This window comes from Hippopotamus amphibius, chromosome 14 (genome assembly GCF_030028045.1).
Source record: "Hippopotamus amphibius kiboko isolate mHipAmp2 chromosome 14, mHipAmp2.hap2, whole genome shotgun sequence".
In the NCBI taxonomy this organism is placed as follows: domain Eukaryota; kingdom Metazoa; phylum Chordata; class Mammalia; order Artiodactyla; family Hippopotamidae; genus Hippopotamus; species Hippopotamus amphibius.
Window position 1 is genome coordinate 32,801,283 of NC_080199.1, and position 27,489 is coordinate 32,828,771.

The 27,489-nt window shown below is 33.5% G+C and overlaps 1 protein-coding gene across 8 annotated transcripts in view; it reads left to right on the forward strand.

Annotated features, from left to right (window-relative positions):
* Positions 1–27,489, forward strand: part of MYCBP2 (MYC binding protein 2) — a 267,817-nt gene that overhangs the window by 186,144 nt on the left and 54,184 nt on the right. For 4 of the 8 annotated variants that reach the window (XM_057707050.1, XM_057707051.1, XM_057707049.1 and 1 more), the window contains 4 exons: positions 8,663–8,887; positions 9,735–9,867; positions 12,150–12,272; positions 14,946–15,125. In XM_057707050.1, coding sequence (XP_057563033.1) covers positions 8,663–8,887; positions 9,735–9,867; positions 12,150–12,272; positions 14,946–15,125 — 661 coding nt within the window. The remainder of the gene's footprint in view (positions 1–8,662; positions 8,888–9,734; positions 9,868–12,149; positions 12,273–14,945; positions 15,126–27,489) is intronic. The other 4 variants (XM_057707052.1, XM_057707056.1, XM_057707054.1 and 1 more) reach the window with 3 other exon arrangements.

Below are 27,489 nucleotides of genomic sequence, written 5' to 3' on the forward strand. Positions count from 1 at the left end.
CGAGTTAGTATACCGTTGTAGGAGGAGTTCCATTAGTTACAATATAAAGTCATGGGACAAATGGGAATAATTAGCTGTTGGATCAGGAAGAAGCCTAGAGTGGTTTTGGTATAAAAATAAGAAAACAGGTAAATGACATAAGGGTTTATATTTTATGTGGTGACCAAAGAGGACAGAGGGGATGTGTGACGACTCGCCTAGGGCTTCAAACAGATGTAGTATAAAGTTGCTTCAGCGTAGGTGTTAGATGAGGACCCACAAAGTTAGAGACCGGCATAGGCAAGAACAGGCTCGTTTTCCAAGGTTTTGATTTTAGGGACCAGGGCAGGCATCTTATACAGTCAATTTTTTAATGAGTACCTCACTCTACAGGGCTGAACATGATAGGGCATAGAGGGAATAATAATTGCATCTCATCCCCTCAAAGAGTTAATACAGCTAAACAAACGCATCTTGCTACTTCTTCCTTTGCATCTCTTATTTCATTTACTTCTGGAAAAATACTTGCCACCTACTTTCCCTTTTTATACTTCAATTCATTTGTGAATAAATCAACTATAAATTATGGCTAACCCTTGTGAAACACTACCTAATTAAAAAAAAGAAAGCTAGGAGATTTGAAATAAAATTAGAAATTATCAAGGACTGATGTCACTAACTTAAAAAGATGCAAAAGCACCAAAAAGTTGCCTTGAGCAATCTTTACATCAACCTCTTCAGCCTTTTCTAGTTACAACAATTTTGTATTTACGTGACTGCTTATACCATGTTTGGAGCCTGATTCAAACAAACTGTTGGGGAGAGTGGGGGTGGGGATTGGAAATTGAATACTGACTAAATATTTGATGGGCTATTTAAAAAAAAAAAATTACCGTAAATAATCATATTTAGAATAAGCTTTAAAGTGATGTTTGTTGCACTGTCTTGTTTATTTACTCATATTGTAGAACTATCATTTTCATTGTAGATATGTACTTTAGCTAAGTTTTGACCTGCCTAGCAGTAGTTCTATTTAAACATCATACTTTACTAGGACATAATGACATCCTAACTTAGTTCAAATATAACTTAAACTAGATTTTAGTACTTTAGTAATGCTCTAGTTTAGAGATTAAATAGCATTAGACATTCATATTATGACTATGTCTTTTTAAAAACATTTTTAAATCAAAAAAATGTTTAAATCAATGGAAAGAATGAGGAATGTAGATCCTTTTTTGTGAGGTGCTCGTGGTCTGTTAGAACCTGTTGCCCCTTTTAGAACACACTTTAATTTTACATCTTTGAGCCTTTGTTTATGTTGTTTCATTTGTCTAAAATGCGTTTACTTTTTTTTTTTCCCTAACTTTTCTAATATATTCTTAATTGGGCAGGCTCAAAAATTTCTGTCGACGTTTCTTATCCCTGTGCTGCCCAATAATGCTGTAGTTATCAGTTCATTAATTGTTCATTTAATGTATATTTATTGAGTCCTTATTATGTACCAAATACTGAGTTGAAAAGTTAGTGTTGGGTGGAGAGGCGGAGGAGAGGAATACAAAATAAGTAGGAGTAGTTCTTGCTCTTGGAGTACTCACCATGTAATGTGATAGACATACAATATTCAGATAATTAAGTTGTGCCTTGTGATAAGTTATAGAGTGACTTTACTTAGAAGATGACATTTGAGGAAGTCTTAAAGAAAAATTGCCAGGTCCCAGTAAAGGAATTTCACATTGGAGAATCAAATGTCCAAAGTTACGGAGGTATGCTGTCTATGGGAACTAGTAAACAGTTGGTAAGGGTGAAGCAAGAATTGAGGATAAAAAGCGTATAAGTACTGGGGAAATTAGCTTCCTCTCTCCCTTCTCAGGTAGCACTTTGACTGTAAAAGTGGAAAAGGCTTATGTCTTTCTCCAACTACCCATAATGTTTAGTTTTTTGGGGTTTTTTTGTTTGTTTTTTGTTTTGGGTTTTTTGTTGTTGTTGGTTTTTGCCTTTAACCCATTTGTATTTATATACCTCTTATTTCTGTTGTTAACCTCCTCAAGGGTTAGGACTCATTTAGGATCCCTTCTTACTCTTATTTTTTTCTTCTAGTGTGTCAAATATTACATTTTGCTCATAGTAGGCTTTCAACATTTGTTAAATACTAAATTTTAATTCTTGGCATTGGGTATGATCATACCGCTTAAAATAATTTCTGACCTCCTTATGCTCTGTACCTTAGTTCTCTCGTTTAATTTTCAGTGTGCCCCTTTGATTTAAGTTTTTATCATTCTCACTTTTCCAATGACAGAAGAGAGCTCTTCTCCCAGGATCGTAAGTAGTAAGTAGTGCAGCTAGTTCTGGAACTCCAGTTCATGTGATTCCAAAGCCCATGCTTTTATGTTTAGTCTACCTTAATGTAGTGGAGACATAAGGATAAATAGTTATAAAAGGATAAAGTAAATATAGCTATAAAGTTAACATAGCTATATTACTTTGGCTAGCACTCCACAATTAAATAAATATGAATACTCAAAACCTTAGTGGTTGAATGAGGATGAATATTGTGATGTATGTTGAAGGTATACTTGGGGAAGGCTGATTTTAAATTAAAACTCTTAAGATTTGGAAACTACAAATATAAGCTAGTAGAAAGTTTCATTAACCAAAAGAGAGAGAAAATCAGTTATGCACATAACATGGGAGACATTTGACTGCCTGTAATAGAACCTAAATTTTTTGGAAAGCAAATTTACTTCTAAAATTAGGGGATATTAGTGATTTGAAACTTATAGGCCCGATTCGTTGTCAAAAATGAGGTCTTTTAACATTGTGAGTGAGATTGAGTGGTAGAGAAAGTTTATATCAAGGAAGGTAGATGATACCTCAGAAGTATTCAAAGATATCTTTATAATGCGCATATTATCCAAATTCTCACAGAAGCATCTTGAGTCTCTGAACATTTCCGTGCAATGATACAAACCACTTTCTACCTACTTAGGCTGATTGGTGTTCACATATTGAAAGTAGGTTGATTTCCCTGGATTTGGGGGCTCTGAAGATTTGGGGGAGAGAGGAAGGAAAAATATCATTCGGTATTCTCTCTTATAATATTACTCAGAGTAATTGGTAAAATTCACAAATGTTTCTTGTGTTTTATGTCCAGTTTCATTCTTTTGGGGTACCTAATGATGCTTGGTAGTTACAGCTTTAATATATGCCAAATTTCTTGGTTTTGTCTCGTAATAAATTGTGTATATATGTATGCATAACCTATTTTTCAGTCTTAGTATTTACTTAATACACCATTAGTAAATATGCTGTCATTAGATGGTTATCAAAAGCTTCATTTCATACTTTGGCTTGATGTTTAAGTTTCCTAAACAGAATGGAATTGAGGCCATTAAAATAACACTATAATTAGTTGTATATATGCTGAGTTTAATTTCCCTAAGCTATTTTATCTTTTTCACTTTAAAAATAGCAATTCTTCACTATGTGCTCATCCACCACAATGAAACAATTATCATTTTCTTTTTTTGCATGAGCCTTTGGCATGTTTGGTCATGTATTTCTCTGTAACAATTATTCACTTATTTGATCTCTTCTGTGCCTTGAAAGATTATGGTCTTAGAGTTGCAACTTGATGCTCATCAATTTAGTTAAGTTTTTAGCATGCTTCATTTTCTAATTTTCTTGACAGACTTTTTTGCCTTCAAAATAGTCTTTGAAGATAAAATGATTTAGATTATTGTAGATATGTATTTGTGTGTGTGTGTGTGTATATACACACACTTATACATGCATATATAGTGGTGCTTATATTAGTCTATAGAATTATGCAATATGAAAGCTAATTTATATATTTTAATAGTGAGACATTGAGACTTTGGATAAATTAATATTTTCATGCATGGTCATATCTTTAGACTAAACTTTCCTAAATTTTCGAAAGAAAACTGCAAGTATGTCTTATTTTTAAACTCCAGCTTTCTGTCTGGTGCTTTTTTGATACTTGATAAATACAATTTTATTAGGACACCACATTTTAAAAATAATCTTATAGTAAACCAGCGTAGACTAAGAGTTTTCTACAAATGCAGAACAAAAGCAAAAGAAGTGTCAAATTTGAATCCACATATAATTAACATGTACAAAATTGATTTTATTGGCAATTTGTTACTACAGTTAGCAGTTACATCACTTTAAGGTATCATTGTACATATTAACTCATGCCCTCAGACTCGGAAACACTTGAGTTTGCACATTGAAATAAAAGAGGGGGAATTCCCTAGTGGTCCAGTGGTTCGGACTCTGTGCTTTCACTGTCAAGGGCGCAGGTTCCACCCCTGGTTGAGAAATTAAGATCCCACATGCCACACAGTGTGGCAAAAATTAAAAAAATAAAATAAAAATAAATAAAAATCAAAGAGAGATACCCGCTTTAAAATGGTCAGTCACCATATTGCTTCTTTTTTTTTTTAAGCTCTTTATTAGAATATAATTGCTTTACACTCCACATTGCTTCTTTATTCCTAACTCGTCTGCGTGGCTTTTTACGCTTTTCACGTCGCTTTTGCTACTAGAAAAATTTATGCTAAAAAGTAGATTATGCTAGAAAGTATTAATATTGTTTTATGTCAAAAAGTCTGCACTACTATTCTCTGCAAAGGAGAAAAACCATTGAGCAAATACTCCACAAATTCTTGTATACATGGGTGAACCAGTAAGGACATCTTTTTCCTCCCAAAATAGCATTTCAGAATGCTTTGCAACATGTTTGCACGTCACCTAAAGAGAAAGTGCCCTATCTGTGGAGGGGGCTTTGGTTTTTTGTTTTTTCTCTTGTTTTGCGTTTATCTGTAGGCACACTAATGGAAGCTCATTTTTTCCTGGCTTTTATATATCTTACATTTCTGTATTAGCATATATGTATGTATATGGGTGTGTATCTACATCTGTCAGTACATGTATTTACATGAGGAAAATACAGAACTGGTGACTATTAAATAAATTCTCGCTATCTAAAATGACTTGCAATTGGTTGGGAATTGTGTTTCTTTTGTACTGAAATCTTGGATAAAGACAACTTTAACATTTTGAGTCCTCTCTTTTGTACTTATATAAGCAGTAAAATTGTGTAACTGCTAGTTTCTAAAAGGATTTTAATTTCAGATCAAATAAATATATTCAGTAAGATGATATATCTATGTAAATGTGTATTATTTTAATTTTCATGAAAACATTTTGTGAAAATATTGATTTTTCTGGAACCATGTTGCTGTAAATTGGTTGTTCTTTAAGAAAATATTTTTAGATTGTAGATATCCTAAATGCTCTGTGCACTTCCAAAACTTTGAAGTGGGGAAAACTAGGCGTGCCTTTTGATAAAAGTTCAGATTGTATGTTCTTTCTCTGTGCTTTTCTGAACAAATTTGCTAACAGATTTCAGTAACATTTCCAAGTGACTTTTTTCCCATTTATAGAAGAGAGCAAGATTAAAAAATGACTTACATTTTTTTTTTTACTTTTTGTTTTTGTACCTTAAAAAATAACTAGTTCATATATACTACATGCCATATTATTCATAATAATAGTTGCTCTGTCTGTACAATCTGTATTATTCACATTTTCTTTATAAAACAGCAGACTGTTTTCTGTCACAAAACAAATCTGGCTTATACTGGAATAGATATGTCATCATTTAAAGGAGTTTTAAGGTGTCTTTCTTGCAGTGGCTGTCTTAAGCTTTAAATCAATGTCTGGCTCTTAATTATAGTAAATGGCATGACACACTATATCCATGGAGAGCTTTTGACAAAAACTTATGTATCGGAATGTCTTTGCTGTGTGGTTTACTCAGGTGGCTTCAGTCTCCCTTTAGTGAAATAATATCCCAGTGCTGGTGCTAGAGTATGGGACGTTGTTGTTACTGTGAACGCCTCTTCTGCAGATGATATCCTGTTCCCTTTCTTTGTTGATATTTTTCTTTCTTAAACTTTGTCGCTCAGCATATCTTTAATGCTAGCCAAGGAGTCAGGGATTTGGACGTATTTTCATGGACTTCCAAAGCTTTTTTCCCCCAGGTGAGTTAACTGTAAGGAACAGTAATACATTATTCAGGTATTTCAGCTTGTATAACAAATTTTACATTGTATCTTTGAAGCCTTTGCTTAAGATTAATGAAAAAAAAAAATTTTTTTTTTTACCAAGAACGATCAGTGCAAAGTACTGCAATTGTTTCCCTATAAACCTTTCCCCTCTGTTTCTGCCAAAGACTGTATTATTAAAGTTAAACCTTTACTTGACTTCAAATTTGTTACATTTAACCTTACGACTAGCTTCTTCAACAATTATATAGAAGTCTAGCTTTTTCAGAACTTATTTAGGTGGGAGAGTTCCAACTCTCTATGGCTCTTGTTTTTTCCTAGCGTCGCACAGTGCTCTTTTGAATGTTGGGGGGGGGGGTTGCAGTGAGCAAAAAATAACATTGCAATTCATCAATTTTGTATGCTGGTGTCTTAAATTTCTGTATTGAATAAAACATGCGTTTTAGGATTGCTGGAGAATAACACAGTTCTGTGATTTTAGGTCTGTCAGTTCTTTTTATACAAGCTACTATAGAAAAAGGATCGATTTTGCTCTCCATTTATTAATTTATATAGTTTCTTTAATCAGTAAAATATTAAATGTTTTAGTACAGTTTTTATATATTGCCTTTCATTGAATAAATTGCAATTATTATTAGTGTTTGCCAAGACTTTTCTCTCTCTGTTACCCTGAGTGGTCAGATTGGAAATATTGTTATTACTTAATTAAATGCTCGAGATGTATCATTAAAGACCAGTGAAATTGTTTCTTCACTAAATCCATGAATATTTATTTAGTTTTTACATCATGCCATGTAATTTTTAAAAAATCATTTGTAAATATGACTAATTTGACTCTTTCGTCTATGAAATAGCATGATGTATTTGCTAAAATTGATCCTTCACAACTAGACATTTCTAAATATTTGCTGAAAATCTCATGAGTAAAATAGCACAATTTAAAGTTTAGACCTTACTCTCCATTTTTATTTTGAGTGCTCTCTTTGTATTCATATAGTTGTGTACATATATAAAGTTTTACAAATATACACACATGGATATATGAGTATTTTATGTTCTATTATAAATCTAAATTTTTTAAGTACTTAAAATGCTCATTTCCATTAAATTGGCAATATATAAATAAGGAATGTTGAATAAATATGATACAATAATTACAGTAAATGTAAATAAATATTGTCTATAGTAGATATTTGTATAAGTAAAAATTGATGATTACTCATCACTGCAATGAAATTTACAAGATATTATGTGAAGGTTAATAATGGATTTAAAATTTTTCCTGACCAATCATACATTGAATTAATGTCACAGGTACAGAAAATTCTTGAATCCACATTTTTTTAACCTTATGATTTTATTTTTAATTTTCTAGTATATAATGGACATATCTTTTAGAATGAGAGTACTCATAGGGATAGAGCTATTCAGTAATATTTTATCTTGCATAATGTTAGTGGGTTTTTTTCATTTTTATCCTATTTATAACATAACTAAATATTAATTTAATTTTAACCTAATGTTTGAATAAGTGTCCCATTATGATCTTTTTCTGTATTTGAATAAAGCAATTTTTAGAGTCTATATCACTGTATTTAAAAATGCAGTTTAAGTCTATTTTAAAGAAGTAATAATGACAATGGAAGAACTTCCAGGGTGGAACTTTCCTTTACATTTAACCGGGAAAAAAAGCAAATATGGAAAGGTTATTATTTCTCTTTATTGCATTCATGTAGGAAGTAATCTCATCACAGCATTCAGATTCAACAGAAAATTTAAGGCATGTTCTTTTCTTTCACTTTAGAGGTGACTCCTTTATATCCAAATGCATTTTATTTATGTAAAACCACATCTTTAATGTTAATCTCTCCTCTCTACTAAAATGTAATCATCTTTTTCTGTTAATAGCATTAGTATTATCACTGTTTAATAATGGCCTATCAAATCTAACAAGACATTTTTATTTGCACTGTATTAAGAAAGTGTGAAAACCTTTAAAATCTTATAAGCATTCTTATTTCATTCATAACTAGTAAATATTAAGATGTAGCTATATTTCATGCACATTTTTCATCAGTGTTATCTCTGTTTATAGATAAGTCTCCAGAATATTCATACCTATTTTCTCTATTTATTAATAATTATTATAAACAAAAGTAAAAGAAAATGAAGATTTAGACTTTTTTGACCCATACCAACAGGCAGTAATGCAGTAATAATGATTAAAAATTATTCAGTTGTGGTACATATAGTAAATTATTTTTGTTTCTCCTACTGTTAAATATTTCACTAAAAGATAAAAGTAAAATCAAGTACTACCATATATCTCAAATTATGGTGGACAGAAGCTAGAGGTTCAGTTGCTCTACTGCTATCTTTTCTTCTCTTCAGCTCTATTTTAAATATTTTTCAGAATTGAATAACTGAAAGATTTTAATAGTAGTGTTAACCAACACGAGTTATCTTTGGATATGTGTTCTTTTTCTTAATTGATATGTTATGGACTTGCTGTAAAAGCAAGAAGGATGTTGAAGGTGATGATAGATTGTATTTTGTTTACTCTTTTTTCCTATTCAAATTTTCAGGAACCTAAAACTAATACTGATGACTTTTTCAAAGACATAAACTCCTGCTGCCCCCAGGAAGCAACAATGCAAGAACAAGATATTCCGTTCTTGCGAGGAGGGCCAGGCATGTACAAGGTAGTGAAGACGGGACCCTCCGGTCACAACATCAGAAGCTGCCCTAACCTTAGAGGTATCCCAATTGGAATGTTAGTTCTGGGAAACAAAGTCAAAGCAGTGGGAGAGGTATGGATTCTTGTAGCTTCATGACTTCTAAACTATTCATTTTTAATATAATAACAACCAAAGCATCTCTTTCTTCCAAAGGTTGCCATTTCCATCCCAGGTTTTTAAATGTTAATGTTCTTTATCTTTACCTGTATTGAAAATACTAATGCAGTTTTTTTGCGCTTCTTTAATAACTTTATTCTCACAATTATCCTTGTGAAAACAATATTTATATATAACAAAGTGATTTGTATTGTATACATAAATGTTCGGAATTTGCAAATATCTTCTCATTATTACAAGTGTGTACTATAATGTCATGGATGAACAGCATTTTAAAATATTTGCTATGAATCAGTTTGGAGATGTGATATATACAGAGTTTCATTTCTTCGTTCCCATTCATGTGTCTCGCTGAAGTCCTGAGCAAATAACATTACTCTTCAGTCAACTGTGGCACTTGCCTCAGCTGATGAGCTTAAAGATGTAGTGTGTCATGCTATTTCTCAGTGTCAGGGTTATTTTCAAGTTGCATTATAGTCACTACCAACCTAAATAATAAAATGTTGGGACATTTTAGGTGCCAAACAAAGAGCCGCGTGTTTTGGGGAAGCATTTAAAATTATTTAGGAATTATCGTGTGCCTTAAAAAAAATATCATTTTTACTGAAATCATCAGTGAGCACTATTTTACAAGACTGTTTATTGATTTCTGTCTTACCTCAGGCTGTGGTCTTAATTTCAGAAACTAATTTGATGATAGAGATTTATTGGAATAATCACTCACTTGCACTTTTTGCTGCTTTTCAGCCTGAATTCCCTGAAAGAATCAAGCCAATCAAACATGCTTTTTGTTATGTACTAGGTAACCAATTCTGAAGGTACATGGGTGCAGCTGGATAAGAACAGCATGGTAGAATTCTGTGAGAGTGATGAAGGAGAGGCATGGTCCTTAGCTAGAGACAGAGGCGGAAACCAGTACCTCCGACATGAAGATGGCAAGTTGGCTTAAATTTGTGATTTATTCCGATTTACCTTTGCAATGCAGAAGTTTAAAGTGTACTGTATTTCTTTTGTTGTAAAGAGCTTTTTTGTGTGTTTATTTTTTAAGGAAACCCAAAAGTAAAGGTTTAAAAATCTTTCAGTTATTAAAATTCCTTTGTAAAATACATGGGTACTAAATGAATACACATAAAAGAAGAATTAAAAGGAAATGTCAAACATCTGAATTAATCTTTGTAAAACATACTATTTATTTCATTAATATGAATTTAAATGATAATTCTTTTGTGCCAGTTCAGGACTAAACGTTTTACTCTTTCTACCGCTAAATGGAAGTTCACTTTTGAAACCACTGATCATAGTACTTCTCCCAGGCAATTTCATTCTGTTGAATTCTGTCTCAGGAAAGGAGCATTGAATATATGCATAGCTTCTTTTGGGGGTTTCCTATTTTGTTGCTGGAGTTTCAGCTTTAAACTTTATTTTAGCGGTTTTCAACAGTGATCTCATTTAATAAAAGATTTTCCTTTTTGTCCTCCTCTCTTCATTCTCCTGGTGGCAAAATCTTGTTCAGATCATGTCATCACTTAGGTGAAGCTTTAACTGATCCTGACAGAATGAAGAGTTACCTCTGATCCTAAAGAACTGAATGCACCACCCTAACAAAACTGATATTATATTAAAGTTAATTTTTATTTCTTCATACCCAGATTGTGAGTCCCTTGTGGACAGGCACAGGTTTTTTATCTTTGTATTCCTAGTTCTAAAACAGTTTTCGCACATACTAGTTGCTCACTAAGTTTTCTATATATACAAGTTGAGTCACAAAAGTATTGGGACATCAAAATAAGTGGGTAAGCCAAACATAGACTTTTTCCTACCAAATCCCCAAATTTATAGGATAGGGTCAGACAGTTAAAAGAACATGCTTCTTTATCCAAAAGAGTATAAAGTTAACCATTATCCAAGAGGTAATATGGCCATAATATAAATAGATTCAAGAAAGTTTGGAATTTGTATGAATGACAGAGTTCGTTTAGACATATTAACGTAGTACATTAAACATTCTCCCTTTTTTCCCCACAACAAGCCTTGACATAGATTATATAATCTTCATTTTATAGGTAAGGAAATTAAGTAAGGATTGCTGTTCATGGGTGTGTTTCAGAAGAAATATTCCACTGCTGAAATACCTCATACTGAAGAGTATTGCCTAAGGGAAGTGCTAGGATTGGTTTCTTGGAAAAAGTCTAGAAATGCTAGTAAAGAGGTAGACCATACAGTAGCACCAGTACAGCAGAATTCCGACTTATAGGTAGGAAGAAAACACTCTACCACATTCTTCTAGTTCTGTTTTCAGTTTAAAGGGATATGAATTTTTAAATATATTTAAAACTTTTAGCTATTCATAATGTTATTTTAATGAAATAAATACTATTTTCTCCTTTTTACCATTCATTTGACAGACTTTATTTTGCCCTTTACTAGTTTGCATTAATATGACTAATTATGGTATTAGTGTTTTTAGTATTATATCAGACATAATCTTATAGCCACTTTATTGTTAATAGGGGATTAACTTAGTTTACCAATTTAAATGTTGCATTCTTGCCCTTTATAAACTGGAAAAAATATTTGCCATTTCCTTCTTGAAATGAGAATTTTGATACATTTGTTGTCATCAGGGTATGTTAATAGCAGTGATTATATAACCAGGTTTATCCTTTCATTTAGGGAAAATATCTTTTATATAGTGAGTAAAAACAAGTATAAAGTTAAATTCTCCATAATTTTCACATTTCGAACTTATAATATTTTATAAGTGAGAATTTCTTTTGATAACATATACTTAGACATTTTGAAGACATTTTTCTATTTGAATACTAGTGTACAAGATACTTTAATTTCTGGTTTATAGGGTATCCATTTTTATTTTATAAAATGCCCTTGTATAAGTTTGTTACAAATATGAGTTCCTGGTCCAGAAATATTAGTATACATTCAATGATGTATCCTGCCCCAATAAAAGCAAACTGACTCCATAAAAGCATATCTCATTTCTAAATAGCATAGTGATTTTGATAGATGAAAACAAAGATTTCCCATATACTTTGTCAGTGTCAGTGACCTAATTGGTAGACTTATTATCAAATCTAAATGTGAGGTTATTTTAAAATTTAACCATCATAAAAATCTTTCTTGCAATTTTCTCTCTTTAGTCTATAAATAGGGAGTAGCACATAAGAAACTAATTTTATAGATGTTCCTTTTATTGTAGAACAAGTTCTTCTGGATCAAAATTCTCAAACTCCTCCTCCAAGCCCTTTCTCAGTACAAGCTTTTAATAAAGGGGCAAGTTGCAGTGCCCAAGGATTTGATTATGGACTCGGAAATAATAAAGGTAGGTGTTTAAAGTGAGTCTTTTACTTACCTGACTGTAATTTTTTTTTATTACCTGCTCTAATACCCATTTTTATTACTGTTCACCCACAAAACTTTTTTTAAAGTTTATTCCTAGAAAACTAACAAAATGTTTATGAAGGTGTTCTTTTAACAATATTGTTTTTATCCATTTTAGCTTGTTTATAGTTCTTCCTTACTTATTCCTATTTTATAGACACTTGTTTTGAATTCACATCATAAAGGTTCAGTAGAAGAACCTTTTTTTATCATCCACTTATTAAATGCTAATGAGCAAAAAAGAACTTTCCAAAATGATTCATTTAAAATCAAAGTCTTTTAAGTAATATTTTTAAGTAATATTGCACATCAGTTTTATTAAATATGTGTGGCTTCGAATGTCTAATCTATCTTAGTGAATTTCGAATTACATGAAATGAGATCTTTGGGTTCGGTATGTATAATGAAACCAAAAAATTGTAAAAAGGAAAACAAAACCCCTAAGCCATATGGATATACAGTGTATACAACTTGTTTTGGTTGCATGAATAGAAGAGACCAGCATCATAGACAGTCCAAATAATAACTATTTTGGAATAATTTATGCTCGAATTACATCCCAGATTCCATTTATGTGTAAATTTGGACACATTCACATTCTTTCTAATGAACCTAATCCTAACTCACATCTTCAGCATCAGCGGTATTGTCAGCAGGCAGCATACAGCTGGACCATGGGTAGGAAGAAGATAGCCTACGTGGAAATGCTTTTATTTTAAAATGTTTTTTAAGCTAATTCATAGGACTTGATTTCCGTAGACAAACGCAGCGTCTTCTTAATACCTGACTTGCAGAGCAAGTGAAATAATGAAATGGTCAAAAAAATACAAAAATACATCAGTATAGAGGAAATATTCAATTTAAGATAAAACCACTTTCTGTTTGATATCTTTATTAGTTTCTGCAAAGTATTTTTATGAAGGAAGCCTTAGCTACAAGATTTCTTTTTGGCTCTTCCTCCTGTAGTGGGTTGCTGTGTCCTACAGACTTGGATACTATCTGCGGGCTCATTTCTGGTAGCTCAGATTTTAACTAACTTAAACTAGATCTTCATGCTTAGATAGGGTAAATACTTTGTGGTGTTTTCTTCCTGTCCCTTTCCTTCTACCACTGCCAATCCTTAAATTAAAATCTCAGTGTTTACTTACGACTATATACTTGTAGTCTGTTTTAAAACTGTGTTTAATTCAAATTGTATGCTTTCAGTCTCTAAAATGTCTAAATTGTACTGGTGGCTGTCACATTTAAATCAGTCTTAAAATATAATTTGTTAAAACACCGTAAGAATAAAAATCAACTCTCAAGAGACACAAACATTGCTGAGAACATTTGTTATTAAATAGAAATAACATCACTTTTTGAAAGTGGTTTTGCTACTATTGTTCAAAAATAGCATGTACTTAATAGGTTTTTAAAATATTTAGATGGAGTGAAGAAATATTAAGAAACTTTAATCTGATTAAAATATATCTAAACTTTATTATCTTACCTTAATTAGTAGTTCCAATTTTCTTTAACTCTTCATACTATCCAAGATCAAGCAGTTGTTTTCTGCAAAAATTCTTTTTCCTTAAAACAATTTCATAAAATTCTTCATCATCTCTAAAATCTTTCCTGTAACCTGCAGCATTAATTTTTTTTAAGTAAAGATATGTAGCTTGTGTGCACAGTTCTTTCTATATTAATCTGTTTCTTGTTGGTGCTTCATTTGAAATTTCATTTATGAAACTTTGTTATATCTAGGGACTATGGCTGGAAAGGTACTGTTTTCCGGTTTCTGCATCAGCTAGTCTGGATGTGGTTTCTCCCCCCCTCTTCTTCAGCATCATTTAAACTACTTAATATATATATACTCATAAATAAGGAGCTGTCACCCATCCAATTATATTGTTTCATATTTTTAAAAGTATTTTTCTGTTAATGTCCTTTGTATTTAATTTTGAAGAAGATATCAGAATTCATGTTTGAGCTACTATTCAAATAAGGTAGCTCATATTCCTTTTTATCTTATAGGTCTTTTATAGATTTTTATATTGTCTATCTGAGCAAAAGAGTTCATGCTTTTAAAAATGTACAATTTCGTTGGCAATAACAACTTTGAAAAAGAAAATATTAATTTATAACTGCAATATACATGTATTACTAAGTTAATAGCATATATTTTGCCTCCCTTTAACCCTACATTAAACTGTTCATATTATTTGCATATTTTCTGCATGAAGTGTACTGCATATGAGGCAGGGTGATAATAGTTAATGTCAGGTGCTGCATAGAAGACGTCATTGACTTAATTAGATCTTCATTTATACTTGTATGATACTGAATCAATTTTTCACAGTTACTTCATAGACTGTATTCTCTCATGCTGCTGCTAGATGTGGTATATGAATTTAAATGGCTTTGTTTTTGTAGGTGGGCTATTACGTAAAATTTGTTGGGGTGCTTCCATTATTAAAACAGCAGACAACATTCGGTCCCTCCTTTGAGGATAACGATCACCCGCCTCCACAGCAGCTGTGAACTGGCATTGTTTTATTTAGTGTTTCACTTTATCTAAATGTCATAAAGCACCGTTTACTTTGCCATTTGGATGTTAATTAATAACAAGCTGTAGTTTTGACTGTTTTGCCCACTGCAGGTGACCAACTGAGTGCCATATTGAATTCCATTCAGTCACGGCCCAATCTCCCAGCTCCTTCCATCTTTGATCAAGCTGCAAAACCTCCCTCTTCCCTAGTTCACAGCCCATTTGTGTTCGGACAGCCCCTTTCCTTCCAGCAGCCTCAGCTTCAGAGTAAGTCTTGTCAGCCTTACCTGCCTCATCAAACCATTTCTGAAGCTTTGTTCTGAGTTGTTTATCAGTTACTAATGATTCATCAACTCACCTAACTGGTTTTATTTAATGAGGATGTTATCCCTTCCCACTTTTTTGAAGCACTTAAGCTATTCTGACCTAAGACATTCTGCAGCTAAGAAATTTGTTTTTAATCACATTTTTTATTAAGTGTAGTTATTGAAATATGACTACCTCGTTTCCTATTCTGATTCCAGAATAAGCAAATCATACTATAAAATATATTAAGAAATCACTTGAATTAAATTTTTTTATAATATGCATAACTGTGGTAAGCATCAGTTTTAGGTATAACTTTCATTGTTTTACATTGGTTCTTTGTTACTTAGAGATTCCCCAAGAGAATGAACCTATTTCAGTATACCAGTGGGTGGAGCAGAGGCTGTACTGGGCAGATTCGTTTGTTTCATTTAAGTGAATTTGGTGTCCATGAAATGTATAGCAACTTAGGTTTCCAAATTTTCTCATATTGTTGTTTTTTCTCTTATTTTCTTCTGTTGTTGTTGTTGTTCTTAAGAAGTTAAACTGATCATTTGAGTCCAGTTCTGCCCTCTAGGATTGCTCTAGCCCTTTACCCATGATAGTCATTCACACTGATCTGGAAAACAGACCCCAAACAAATTACATTTACCTGAGTCTTCTTTTCTCTTAATAAGCTCCTGAGGCTTCCCCGTAAACGTCTCAAAGCTCCTAGTATGATAACAATATGCTCTCCTTGGCCTTCGGTTCACATGTTGGCTGTATAGTATATAAACACACTCACTGAATTGAGAGAGTTTATGAAAGTCTCAGCTTGTATACCCATTTGTTTGAATTCAAATGCATGACCTTTTTGCTTTACTTTAATAAAGTACATTCACGCTTAGATCTAAGTTATTCTTCTATAAAGATACTTTTATAACTATTATTAGGATTACTTAAGAGAATGCCAACTGTTTTAGTTTTTATTAGGAACCAGAGTAGTGTATAGTTAGCAAATGATATTATTCATTATGATACTATTATCTGTCTTAGGAAAAGAGTATACAAGAGTATAAACTTTTCTAGGTTTGCGCTATGCATTAGGCAAGTTCAATTAATGAAATTAATTAGTTTGTAGATATAAGTAGTATCAATTTCTTAGCTAATCATCTCTATTCATATATAATAGTCACTTTAATATCTCTTAACTGAAGAATTTCAAGGAAACATAATGGTGTCATGTGTGTGAAATAGTTTTTTCTTCCTTGATAAGCATTGTAGAAGAATGAAGTTTTTTCTTCCTTGATAAGCATTGTAGAAGAATGAAAGAGAAGTCTTAGTTTACCCATTTAATGGAGCAACAGACATTTAAATTTAAATATACCCAGGTTGCAGGAAGTTTTAAAGGTAAGGACAAGGAAAAAAAATCACAGCCAGGCAGAAAATTCATATTAAATACAAAATTTTAAAAGAGAAATTTCCCTGATAATGTCATAGTGGCAGCAGACAAGAGAACTAAGGAATAAGGACCTTTTTGTTCTACCTAAAGGCTCATTGCTAGTCTTCTCTAAAACTTCCCTAAAAAAAGTATAATTACTACTGTTTATTTTACCAAATTACTTAATAAAATATTGCAAAACAAAATGTAAAGACCATAAGAAAATCAGATTTGTCTCTTTTAAAGGATAATAAGTTTCTAACTGACATCGTGTCAAAATAATTTTGTTCATATTGTGTCTAAGCATTATCAGTACCACCACTTCCTTTACCACCATCTTGGAGCAAATTTGAAATCATGGCCTAGAAATGTCTCAAAATTACCAGTTTCCTGAATCATTACCGGCCTGTACTCCAGTGATACAGACTTCTTATTCTCAGCAGAGTATCACTGAAGTTTGACTACCCAATTCCAGAAACCAGAAGTCTTAATCTTTAGCACAACTGAAAACGAGTATGGAATCTGAAAATAGTTTAATACTTTATAAATAAGAATTGTAATTATCACGTCATATTAGGAAAATTAAATGTGGCAGAGTTAAGACTATCTGAGTAAGATATTCTTTCTTGAATAGCTTACCATCCCACCAGCATTTCGTCTTGCTTTAGAAGATGGTTTATTCATACTGAACTTCCCTTTGCTAATTAGTAAAAGGAGAATCATTTGTCTTATACTTTTGTGATTCTAAAATGAAATATTATGTATAGAAGACTGTATTTACTAATTCTTGCTTATTCTGATAAGTCACCACAATGTACTAAATACTATCCTTGAGCACTTTAGTACATCCTCATGTGAGATGAAGTCTCCGTTTTACGGTAAAGGAAATGGAGGCTTAAAGAGGATAAATGGTATGCCCTAGAAACATACATAGTGAACGGTAGGGTCAGAATGTGAGGCCAGTTCTACTGACTACAAAGGCCATGTTTTTAAATATCTAGCTCTGCCTACTAATAAATAATGTAAAAATCTGTTCTTTAAGATATAGTTTTTAAATTTCTGTTTCCATTTAGGTCTAACATCTAGAGTATTAGCTTTGTTTAGATTGGTTATTTTCCCCTTCATAGTTTAAGTATGTAGCATGGTTTGAAAGGAAAAGATTTCCTAAATACCGTAACTCAAGTTCCCAGCTAAGTAGATGAGCTCTACAGGGACATACATAAACTGCCCCACGTGTCAACTTTGTAAGCGTTATTATCACTATTTCTGTAGGATTTTTTTCCCCCTGAAGCATAGAGGTTTTTAAACTAATCTTTGGAATTGAAAATAATCTGGCACATTAAATTAATTTGGTAATTTTTTCAGTTAGCAAAATTATTTTATACGTGCACACATGCATATGTATATACACAAATTATTTCAACTGTTTTTCTAGTGAAATAGAATAATTATAGAAATAAAAGTCACAAATTTCCTTGTGTTACCATATTTATGTATGTGCACAGGCACAAGAGAGAAGAGAGGTGTGTATATAAACTTCTCCTGTACTGTTCCATAATTTCCTTTTTTATTTCAAAAGTATTTATGTAGGTATTGCCAGTTGGTAAGCAATTTGGCAGTGTTTCTTGTGGACTGAGGCGGGGAATGATATATGTGCCCACTTTCTTTTAAGAATATTACATTCTTTATTTTCATTGTCTTTCCTCATTTCTTTTGAAAGCATCATTTTATTTAAGTCCCACATCCTCTGACAATATCTTCCACATCATAAGCATTCAGAGAGTGTTTATTGACTGTAAATACCTAAGATTATCACTTCTTCAGTGTAAACCATGAAATTAAGATGTCATAACATCTTATCTTATGATTGATATTCCAGTATTTACTCAGAGTACATCTTCGAAATAGAGAAAGAATATTTCAGTTGTAATTAAATCCAACTATGACGTGATGACGTGATATCTAATAACTCTGTTTATACTGATGGAATTTTACACAGGATCCTCCAACTGAAAAACTATTTCACGACTGTGTTTAACATAAGCATTTTCTACCTACTGTCCAAGAAGATAAATAATTTGCTTTTACTTTTTTGTAGAAAAAAAATGGTAAATAGAGCATTAATAAGACAGTTTACGATTCTCCCAGAGATTTTAAACATGTAACATACATATGTCAAAGTATATTGTACTTTCAAGCCCAGATATGAGAGCTCTAGGTTACTTTGCAATAAGAGTTTTCCTGTTATGCCCATGTATCACATTCACAAATGAGACAAAAATTTTGCTAAATGTGACAAAAAAGTCCACCTGAATATCTGCATGCATATTGATTTGTGTTCGAGAATACTAACATATACTAAAGCACTGTGTTTACTTACTGAGCTTATAAAGATGTAGTGATGGGGAGACGTTAAGCTCAGCTTTCCTCTCCAACCGCTTACTAGCTTTTGTTAAGTTTCTTGAGGCATCTGAGCCCTTTTCCCCTCATCCACAAAGTGAGGTGCCTAATAAATGTTATCTGCTTATATTGATACTGCCTTTTGATGCAAACATTTAACATCTCTCATGCTCCAAGGAAGACTGGAGGAAATCACAGTCTCAGAACAGTCTGTTCTCTGTGGAGTGAGTTGCAGGAAAGAATTTGGAAAGGCACAAAAGAGGTTTGCAACTCTTCAGTACAGTTTTCACAGCTTAACTTCATTATTTGCTTTGAGATTAATTAGTCATATGGTAACACTATATTCAGATGTTAGCATGAATGTTAGTGTAAAAGCAAAGTTTGTTTCTAAGACATAGACATCATTTTTATCCTGGTATAATCCTGGCCCAGAATCTGTCCACTTGTTTGCCTGCCTGCTGGGAGCTGTGACATGGATGGAACACTTGACTTAGGAAGGAGACCTGTGTTTTAATTCCTCCGGTTAGTTTTGTGATACTAAGCTGATTTCTGAGATCCCTTTCCTCTTTATAATTTTTATTAAAAAAAAAATTAAAGGATGATATCAACAAAGATTTTATAAAATAAAATAAAGTTCAATAAAATTTTTCATACTTGAACCATCTGTCACAATGGCCAGTATATTTATTTCAGGGCTCTAACATCTTTAACCATTCCTACAAATCCTTGTCATTTCAGTCATGGGCCAGGATTTGTCTTCACTTGGTGTCGCCATCTTCTCTGTGGCAGGAAAGCATTGACCCATGTTCCTTTGCATCTTCATCAGCCCTCACCTCATCCTAGGAATCTGAACAACAGAGAACACTGCTGTTGTTTATAAGACAGTGTGCCCTAGTGCATCTGTTTGCTTTCTCCTCACTAGATCTGACCTTTTGTCTCTCCCTTTGCTCCCATCTCCTTACTGGCTAATAAGTTTATTCCACCCTTCATGACTGCTTTTCTCCAGATGGGTCATTTATTCTTCCATCATCCATTTACTTGCTTTTGCTAAATATCTGCTCTATGCTAGGTTATAGTGAGCAATAAGGGAAAGAAGATATCATCACTGATCTTGAAGGGCTTTTGGAATACTGTAGAAGGCAGCCACATTAAAAAAAATGATGGCATTACTTTAAGTCTGCAGGAGCAATTTTCACAGGATACATTGGAAACACAGGAGAAAACAGCTGCTGGCTCAGCTAGGAAAGGTTACAGAAGGCATTAGCAAAAGAGATGGACCCTAATCAGAGTGTTGAGGGAGTCATAGGAATCTATCCGGCAACGGTGGGCGTGGAGAAGGAGGTCACAGGTGCGTCCCTCTATGAGGATAGCATGAGCTAAGTGATAGAGATCCATTGACTGAAAAATATTTATTGAGCACCACCTACGTGTCAGGCACTGTTCTAAGCAGTGGTCATGCAAGGAGTCCAGGCTTTCACAGTAATCCAGGTGAGAAATGATGGTGGCTTTACCAGAGTAGTAGCCAGAGAGATGATATTAAATCATGGAATACTGGATACATGTTGCAGGGGAATCAACAGGATTTGCTTAAAGATTGCGTAAGCAATGAGAAAATCAAAATAGTCGGGGGGGCAAATCTAAGATTTTTGCCTAGGCATTTGGAAGAATGTAATTGCCATTTACCATGGGGACAATAGCAAAGGCTTAATTTGGGGCATTATATTGGTAAGCTACTGTTGCATAACAGACCACCCCAAAACATAATGACTTAAAACGAGCACTGCGTAGCTCACGATTCTGTGGGTTGGCAGAATAGGCTGGATTCAGCTGGGTAGTAGTTGTAATCTTGCCTGGGATCCTTCATGGTCTGTAGGTCAGTCAGGTATTTTTGCCTTATAGGTTGGCTGGCCATTGGCTGGTGTGAAAAGGGTGATTAAACCAAACGTCTCTTGTCATTCAGTGGGCTGACTGAATTTGTTTGCATGGACACTGCAGGATTCTAAGAAAGCAAAAGCATGCATAATCTTTTGAGGCTTAGACTTGAAACTGACACCACATCACATGCTGTGTTGGTCAAAGCAAGACACTTATGTTCAGAGGTGGAGAAATAGACTCCACTTCTTGATTAGAGTTGCTGCACAGGGGCATGGATACAGGGATAAGAATAATTGTCACTGTGTTTGCAAATGATCAGATACATTAAGTTTGAGGTTCCTGTTAAGTCCAGTGGAGATAGCAAGTTGAGACTGGTGTATGACCCTGGAGTTCAGGAGAACTGTCTGGGCAGGACACATAAGTTGGGAGTTCATTGGATTATAGCAGAATAATTTGAGAGTTGTTATATATATTTAAAGCCATAGGGGTTGATTAAAGCAGCAGGAGAGTAGGTATAGGGAGAAAAGAGAAGATGCCTAAAGACTGAGCCCAGGGGCGCTTCAGTGTTTAGACATGGGAGAGAGGAGGAGAAATCAGCAAAAGTGACTGAGAAGTGGCCAAAGAGGTAGAAGGAAAACAAAGTGAGTGTGGTGTTTCTGGAAGCCAAGTGAAGAAAGTATTTCAAGGAAGTAGTGGTAAGCTGTATCAGATGTTGCTGATGGATCAGGTAAAGTGAGGACTGAGAATGGACCATTGGATTTAGCACCATGGAGGTCACTGCTGATCTTGATAAGAGCAACTCCAGTCGGATGAGATGCCAGAGCTCTATTAGAGTGAGTTCAAGGGAAAGGGGGGAAAGAGAAATTGGAGACAGTTATTATCGATAAATCTGTCAAGTTTAAAGAGAAGGAAAAAAACATAAAATGAAACCAGGACAGAGGACGTGAGATCTAGAGAGGGTTTCTGTTTGGTTTGGTTTTTAATGGGAAAAAGGTAACATCCAGGGTTGTTTGCTAAGGAGAATGATCCAATAGAGAGAAAAATTGCTGCTGCAGGGGAGAGGGGAGAATTGCTGGAACAGTATTCTTCCGTGAAAGAGGGGATGGGGTACAGCACAAAGCAGAAAGGTTAGCCAGGTAGGAGCAGAAGCAGTTGATCCACCATCACAGTGGGGAAAAGAATGTTTCGCGTTAGCAGCTTGAGAATGTTCTCTGTTCCTGTTTTGTTTGTTTTCTCAGTAAAATAGGAAGCCATCATCGGCTCAGAATTAGCATGATGAGAGTGTGTTGGTGGTTTGAGGAAAGAGAAGGTTTGAAATAGCAATAGCTAACACATGGCAATCTTTTACCACTGACCAGGAACCATGTTAACCACTTCAAATGCATCAACTCATTTGATTATGTTAGAAAATATGATTTACTTGAGAAACTTCATGCGTTTGTAGCTTAGAGTGTTAGTGTCCTAGTGGCATTTTCTTATACTGCAGAGGGTGGGGCCACATCATGAAGGGTCTTGTAAGCCATTCTTAGTAGTTTAAGCTTTATCCCGTGAGTGAAGTGAGGAAAATGGAGGGAGCGGGTGAGAGGATATAGAGTTCTGCAGAATTTTAAACAAAAAGAGTAATATGATCAGTCTTATATTTGTGAAAGATAACTGAAAAGATTATGAAAAAGGTTCCGGAGAAAGGGAGAGTGTTAGAAGCAGGTTTTCCAGAGAAGAGCTGAGTAGGGCTTAAACTGAGGTAAATCACAGTGGGCATATAAAAGGAACACATTTAGAAACATGTTGGCAGTAAAACTTTTCAGGACATGCTAATCACAGTTGAAGGAGACAGCCTAGAAAGACATCCAGTTTTCTGTCTTTGTTTTGAAAGATTATATGCTTACCTAATGCCAATACACAGAATAAAAAGCAGATTTTAAGGAAAAATGAGTTCAGTTGGGTAGCTTAGCCTCCAGAAAGCTGTAATATAACTTGAATATGGGAGACGTATTTAGCCATAACTGAAGATGGCTTCGTTGACTGACAAGTTGAAAATACATCATTACAGATTTCCATCCATTTTCCTTTCTGCATTTGTACCATATGGATTAATGTTATATTATAGTGAAAAGCATAATCCTGTTTTATCCTTACGTTGGAAATTTTGTTCCAGCTGTCATTCTTTTATAATTCATTTAGTATACTAATTATTATATAAACAAATTTTATGTCCTTTTCTGTGTCTTAAGCTCTTTTTCTTCTGATACATTTACTAGGATTCTGTTCTGTTAGTGCTTATACATATCTACATTTATGTGTGTGTATATATATATATGTATATATATATATATATATATATATTTTTTTTTTTTTTTTTGGCGCACGGGCTTAGTTGCTCCGCGGCATGTGGGATCTTCCCGGAGCAGGGATTGAACTCATGTCCTCTGCATTGGCAGGCGGATTCCCAACCACTGCACCACCTAGGAAGCCCCTGTGTGTATATATTTTTAAGATATAGAAAGAAATCTAATTCTACAGAAACTTCACAAACGATGGTAACATTTTGTCAAGTTTACAGTAGAATGATAGGAACAGTGTTTGTGACTTTTTTCCCTCAATTTAAACGCTGGTAATTGTACACTTTCATTCTTCTCCAAATAGAACTACAAATATTTTGACAATATAGACTCTTACGACAGGCAGTAAATGATTAAGGTTAATTTATAATTCAGGTATTCTGGAAATTACTTATTTTAAAACTACTTTAAAAATATAAAAAACGAGTTTATTGGTTATTGAGGAAACAATATATACATTATACCTTCAACCTGGCCAGAATATGAGCTACAAAACAATATGCAGATAAGAAATAAGTATAATTAAGTATGAGTATTATTCCCACATCTGTCTATTGATGTTTTGGAATTTAGAATAAAGTGATAGTGATGGTAATTACATACCTTAGCTAGCAGCTGCCTGGACTGACAGCTTTAGACGCAAATTCACTGGATATAATCCAAAGAAAATGAAAACACTTATTTGAAAAGATAAATGCACCCCAGTATTTGTAGCAGCATTATTTATAATTGCCAAGATATGGAAGCAACCTATGTGCCCATCAACAGATGAATGGATAGAGAAGATCATTGCTTCACTGTTTTGCTTTGTTTTTGTGGCAAATTAAGTTCCTTTATTTTTTTTCTTTTTTCTTTTTTATTGGCGTCTAGTTGCTTTACAATATTGTGTTAGTTTATACTGTACAGCAAAGTGAATCAGCTATATGTATACATATATCCCCTCTTTTTTGGATTTCCTTCTCATCTAGGTCACCACAGAGCATAGAGTAGAGTTCCCTGTGCTATACAGTAGTTAGCACAGGGTTCTCATTAGTTATCTATTTTATACATAGTATCAATAGTATATATATGTCAATCCCAATCTCCCAGCTCATCCCATCACCCCCTTTCTCCCTTGGTATCCGTATGTTTGTTCTCTATGTCTGTGTCTCTATTTCTGCTTTGTAAATAAGATCATCTATACCAATTTTTTCAGATTCCACATATATGTGTTAATATACGATATTTGTTTTTCTCTTTCTGACTTACTTCACTCTGTATGACAGTCTCTAGGTCCATCCACGTTTCTGCAAATGACCCAATTTCGTTCCTTTTTGTGGCTGAGTAATATTCCATTGTGTATATGTACCACATCTTTGTCTTTTCCTCTGTCGATGGACGTTTAGGTTGCTTCCATGTCCTGGCTACTGTAAATAGTGCTGCAGTGAACATTGAGGTGCATGTGTTTTTTTTGAATTATGATTTTCTCTGGGTATATGTCCAGTAGTGGGACTACAACACTGGAAGAGTATACTCCCTTTCTAAATCTCAGGACTACAGTTTTGTGTACTGCCACCAGATGGTGACAAGTGCCTTGATTCTTCCACTGTATTGTCCCAATAACGAGGTCAGGGTCCTAATACCCACAGCAAAACCACAATTTGTCTTTGTCCTAAAACGACAATACTTTCCTTATTAAAAAGAAAAGTTGTACTGTCTTATTATTATCATTAGCCTAGGGAATAATTTTTTTTAAATACAATTTACAATGAGCTCAGAGGGCTTCCTAGGTGGTGCAGTGGTTAAGAATCTGCCTGACAATGCAAAGGTCACGGGTTCGATCCCAGCTCCAGGAAGATCCCACATGCCACGGAGCAACTAAGCCCGTGTGCCAAAAAAAAAAAAAAAAGTACAATGAGCTCAGAATTGATATGACCAGAGAATGAATGAAGTACCGCAGGGAACTTGATACTTGGGACTTAAAACAAAGAAAACAAGGAATAAATGACATGTAAAGAACCATATTGTTGATAAGGGGATATTTTCTACCAAACAATGTTGACTTCAAATGAGTACTGGAGGAAAAATCCTGCTTTTTATATTGTTTTAAACATTATTCTCCTTAGTTAACTATATTATGACGAAAAAAATCAAAATTCTTCAGAAGTTAATTTAATATTTGGTTTTTTTATCTATAAGGTAAGATAAAAAGGAGCATGATTAATCATCAAATATCTGAAAGTTGATCACGTTTTTTCTTCTGTGCATAGATAGCAATGTATCTTTTAAGGATTACTTCTTTACTTTTTAAACTGAAAGATATAAATCTTTTAAACAGTTAACTATTTCAAAGTATTTTAAACATGAGCAAATTTTGTAAAAACTAAATGTCTAGAACAAAATGTTGTGTGAAATCACAGCTTGCTTTATTTAGGCATTTGACAATAACCTTTTTTAGACTTTCAAAAATTGTTTCTTTCTTATTCACCCTGAATCATACCTACAAATCCAGTCTCTTTAGGTTTTATAACATATTGAGAAGACTTCAAGGATATTTTGGCTTCAAAACCTTTTCCAGGAGTTTGTTCTTAAACCTCTAACATCTTATCCTACAAGTATCCATGTAGTTTTGTACATTTATGTTACAGGTGCTTTTAATTAAGATCATATTCTGATTTCCTGCTCATGTGTCCTCCTGCTAAACGCAGTCTTCGCAGATTTTAGTGACCAAGCTACAAGACTGTATCCTTACATTGGCAGTTTGAATTGCCCATGAATTCCAATCAAAAGCTGGCACTCTCCTAACTGACATTTTCATTGAGAGTTGCAGACTAAGTATTATATGAGATTAAAATAGCATAAGAACTCCTTTTGCAATACCGATTAGCTTTGAGTTTTATCGACTTTAAAAAGAGGGATGCTCAGAAACATTACAATTTTAACATTTTTTTTTTAACTTACATGAACATGACTTGATGGCATGTGTGTCTACCTCTCCATCTACTCCTGCCGTTCTCTCTTGAACCAACTACAAGGGGTCTTTGCAATTGTCCTTATCTGTAGAAATTGTTCTAGTCGGTCTTTGAGTTTTATTTTGCTAAGTTAAATTGTCATTTCTAAGATTTCATTTTATTTGCTCTGTTTTCAGTGTTTGACAGGGTTGATCTTTCTTCCCTGAAACAACTTCTTCCTTTGCCTGCTGGATATCTCCTACCTCAGCTATTCATATCCGATCTCTTTTCTAATACCTCCTCCTCTATTCTGTATTCCTAGGAATGTCCCGGGGCTTTGTTCTCTTCTAGACCTTGCTCCCTGAGTAGTCTTATCCAGGCATGGAGTCTTACCCAACATCTATGTGCTTATGACTCCCAAGTTTATCACTGCTTCATCTAGGGTATATTTGTTCATTGTCACTCTCCCTTTTACTGGAGGATAAGTTCCATAAACGCAGGGACTTCTTTTCCGTTCATCACTTTATGCTTGATTCCTCGGACAATGTGTGACACCTAATACGTACTCAGTAACTTATATGGAAGGACCTCTTGGTTTATGAGTAGTTCATCTTTAATCTTGGTCATAATGAATCCGTCAACTATTACTTTTTCTGTTTTGAGAAAAGTGTGTGTTGTATCCATTTTTTTAATTTCAATAATTTTAAGAAAGTTATCTCCTTATTAGCTGAATTTATTTCAGCTCAGTTGATTACACTTATTTTCATTGCCATGAGTTAAAATTTTAAACAGAGGATTTATTTTTAGATTTAGAGTTTTGTTTTTTTTTTAGCATACTGCTTTTGAAAGACCACTTTAAAGGTTCTGTTAACCTTTGAAAAAAAGATAATTTTTTTAAACTTTAAGTACTTCATTTTCTGCATGGTAAATCATTAATGTGTCTAACATTTTCAGTGACTTGTAAATTTTTTTTGCTGTTTGTGTTGTGAGACTTTTTATAAACAAAATTTGGTATCTCAGTAATATGAGCTACAAAACAAATACTAAATCTTGGTGTTAGCACTAACATTTTTTACTGAAGATGGACTCAGAAAAGTAGTCAACCATAAGTGTCAACTTGGGTCCCTTCTGAGATATGTACTGGAAAAATTATAGTCATGTGTCCATATAGAAAACCAGGTGACAATAGGTTAAACTAAGTAGCATTTCTTTATCTCCCACTATTTACAAAAAAAAAAATTACTCATAAACTTTCATTTAAAAGTAAGTGAGCACCAAATTAAAGAAAACTGAGGTAAAAAAATATTAGTCTGAAAAGAAATGCTCAAATTTGATTTATTAGTGCTATGAATGTTATTTAA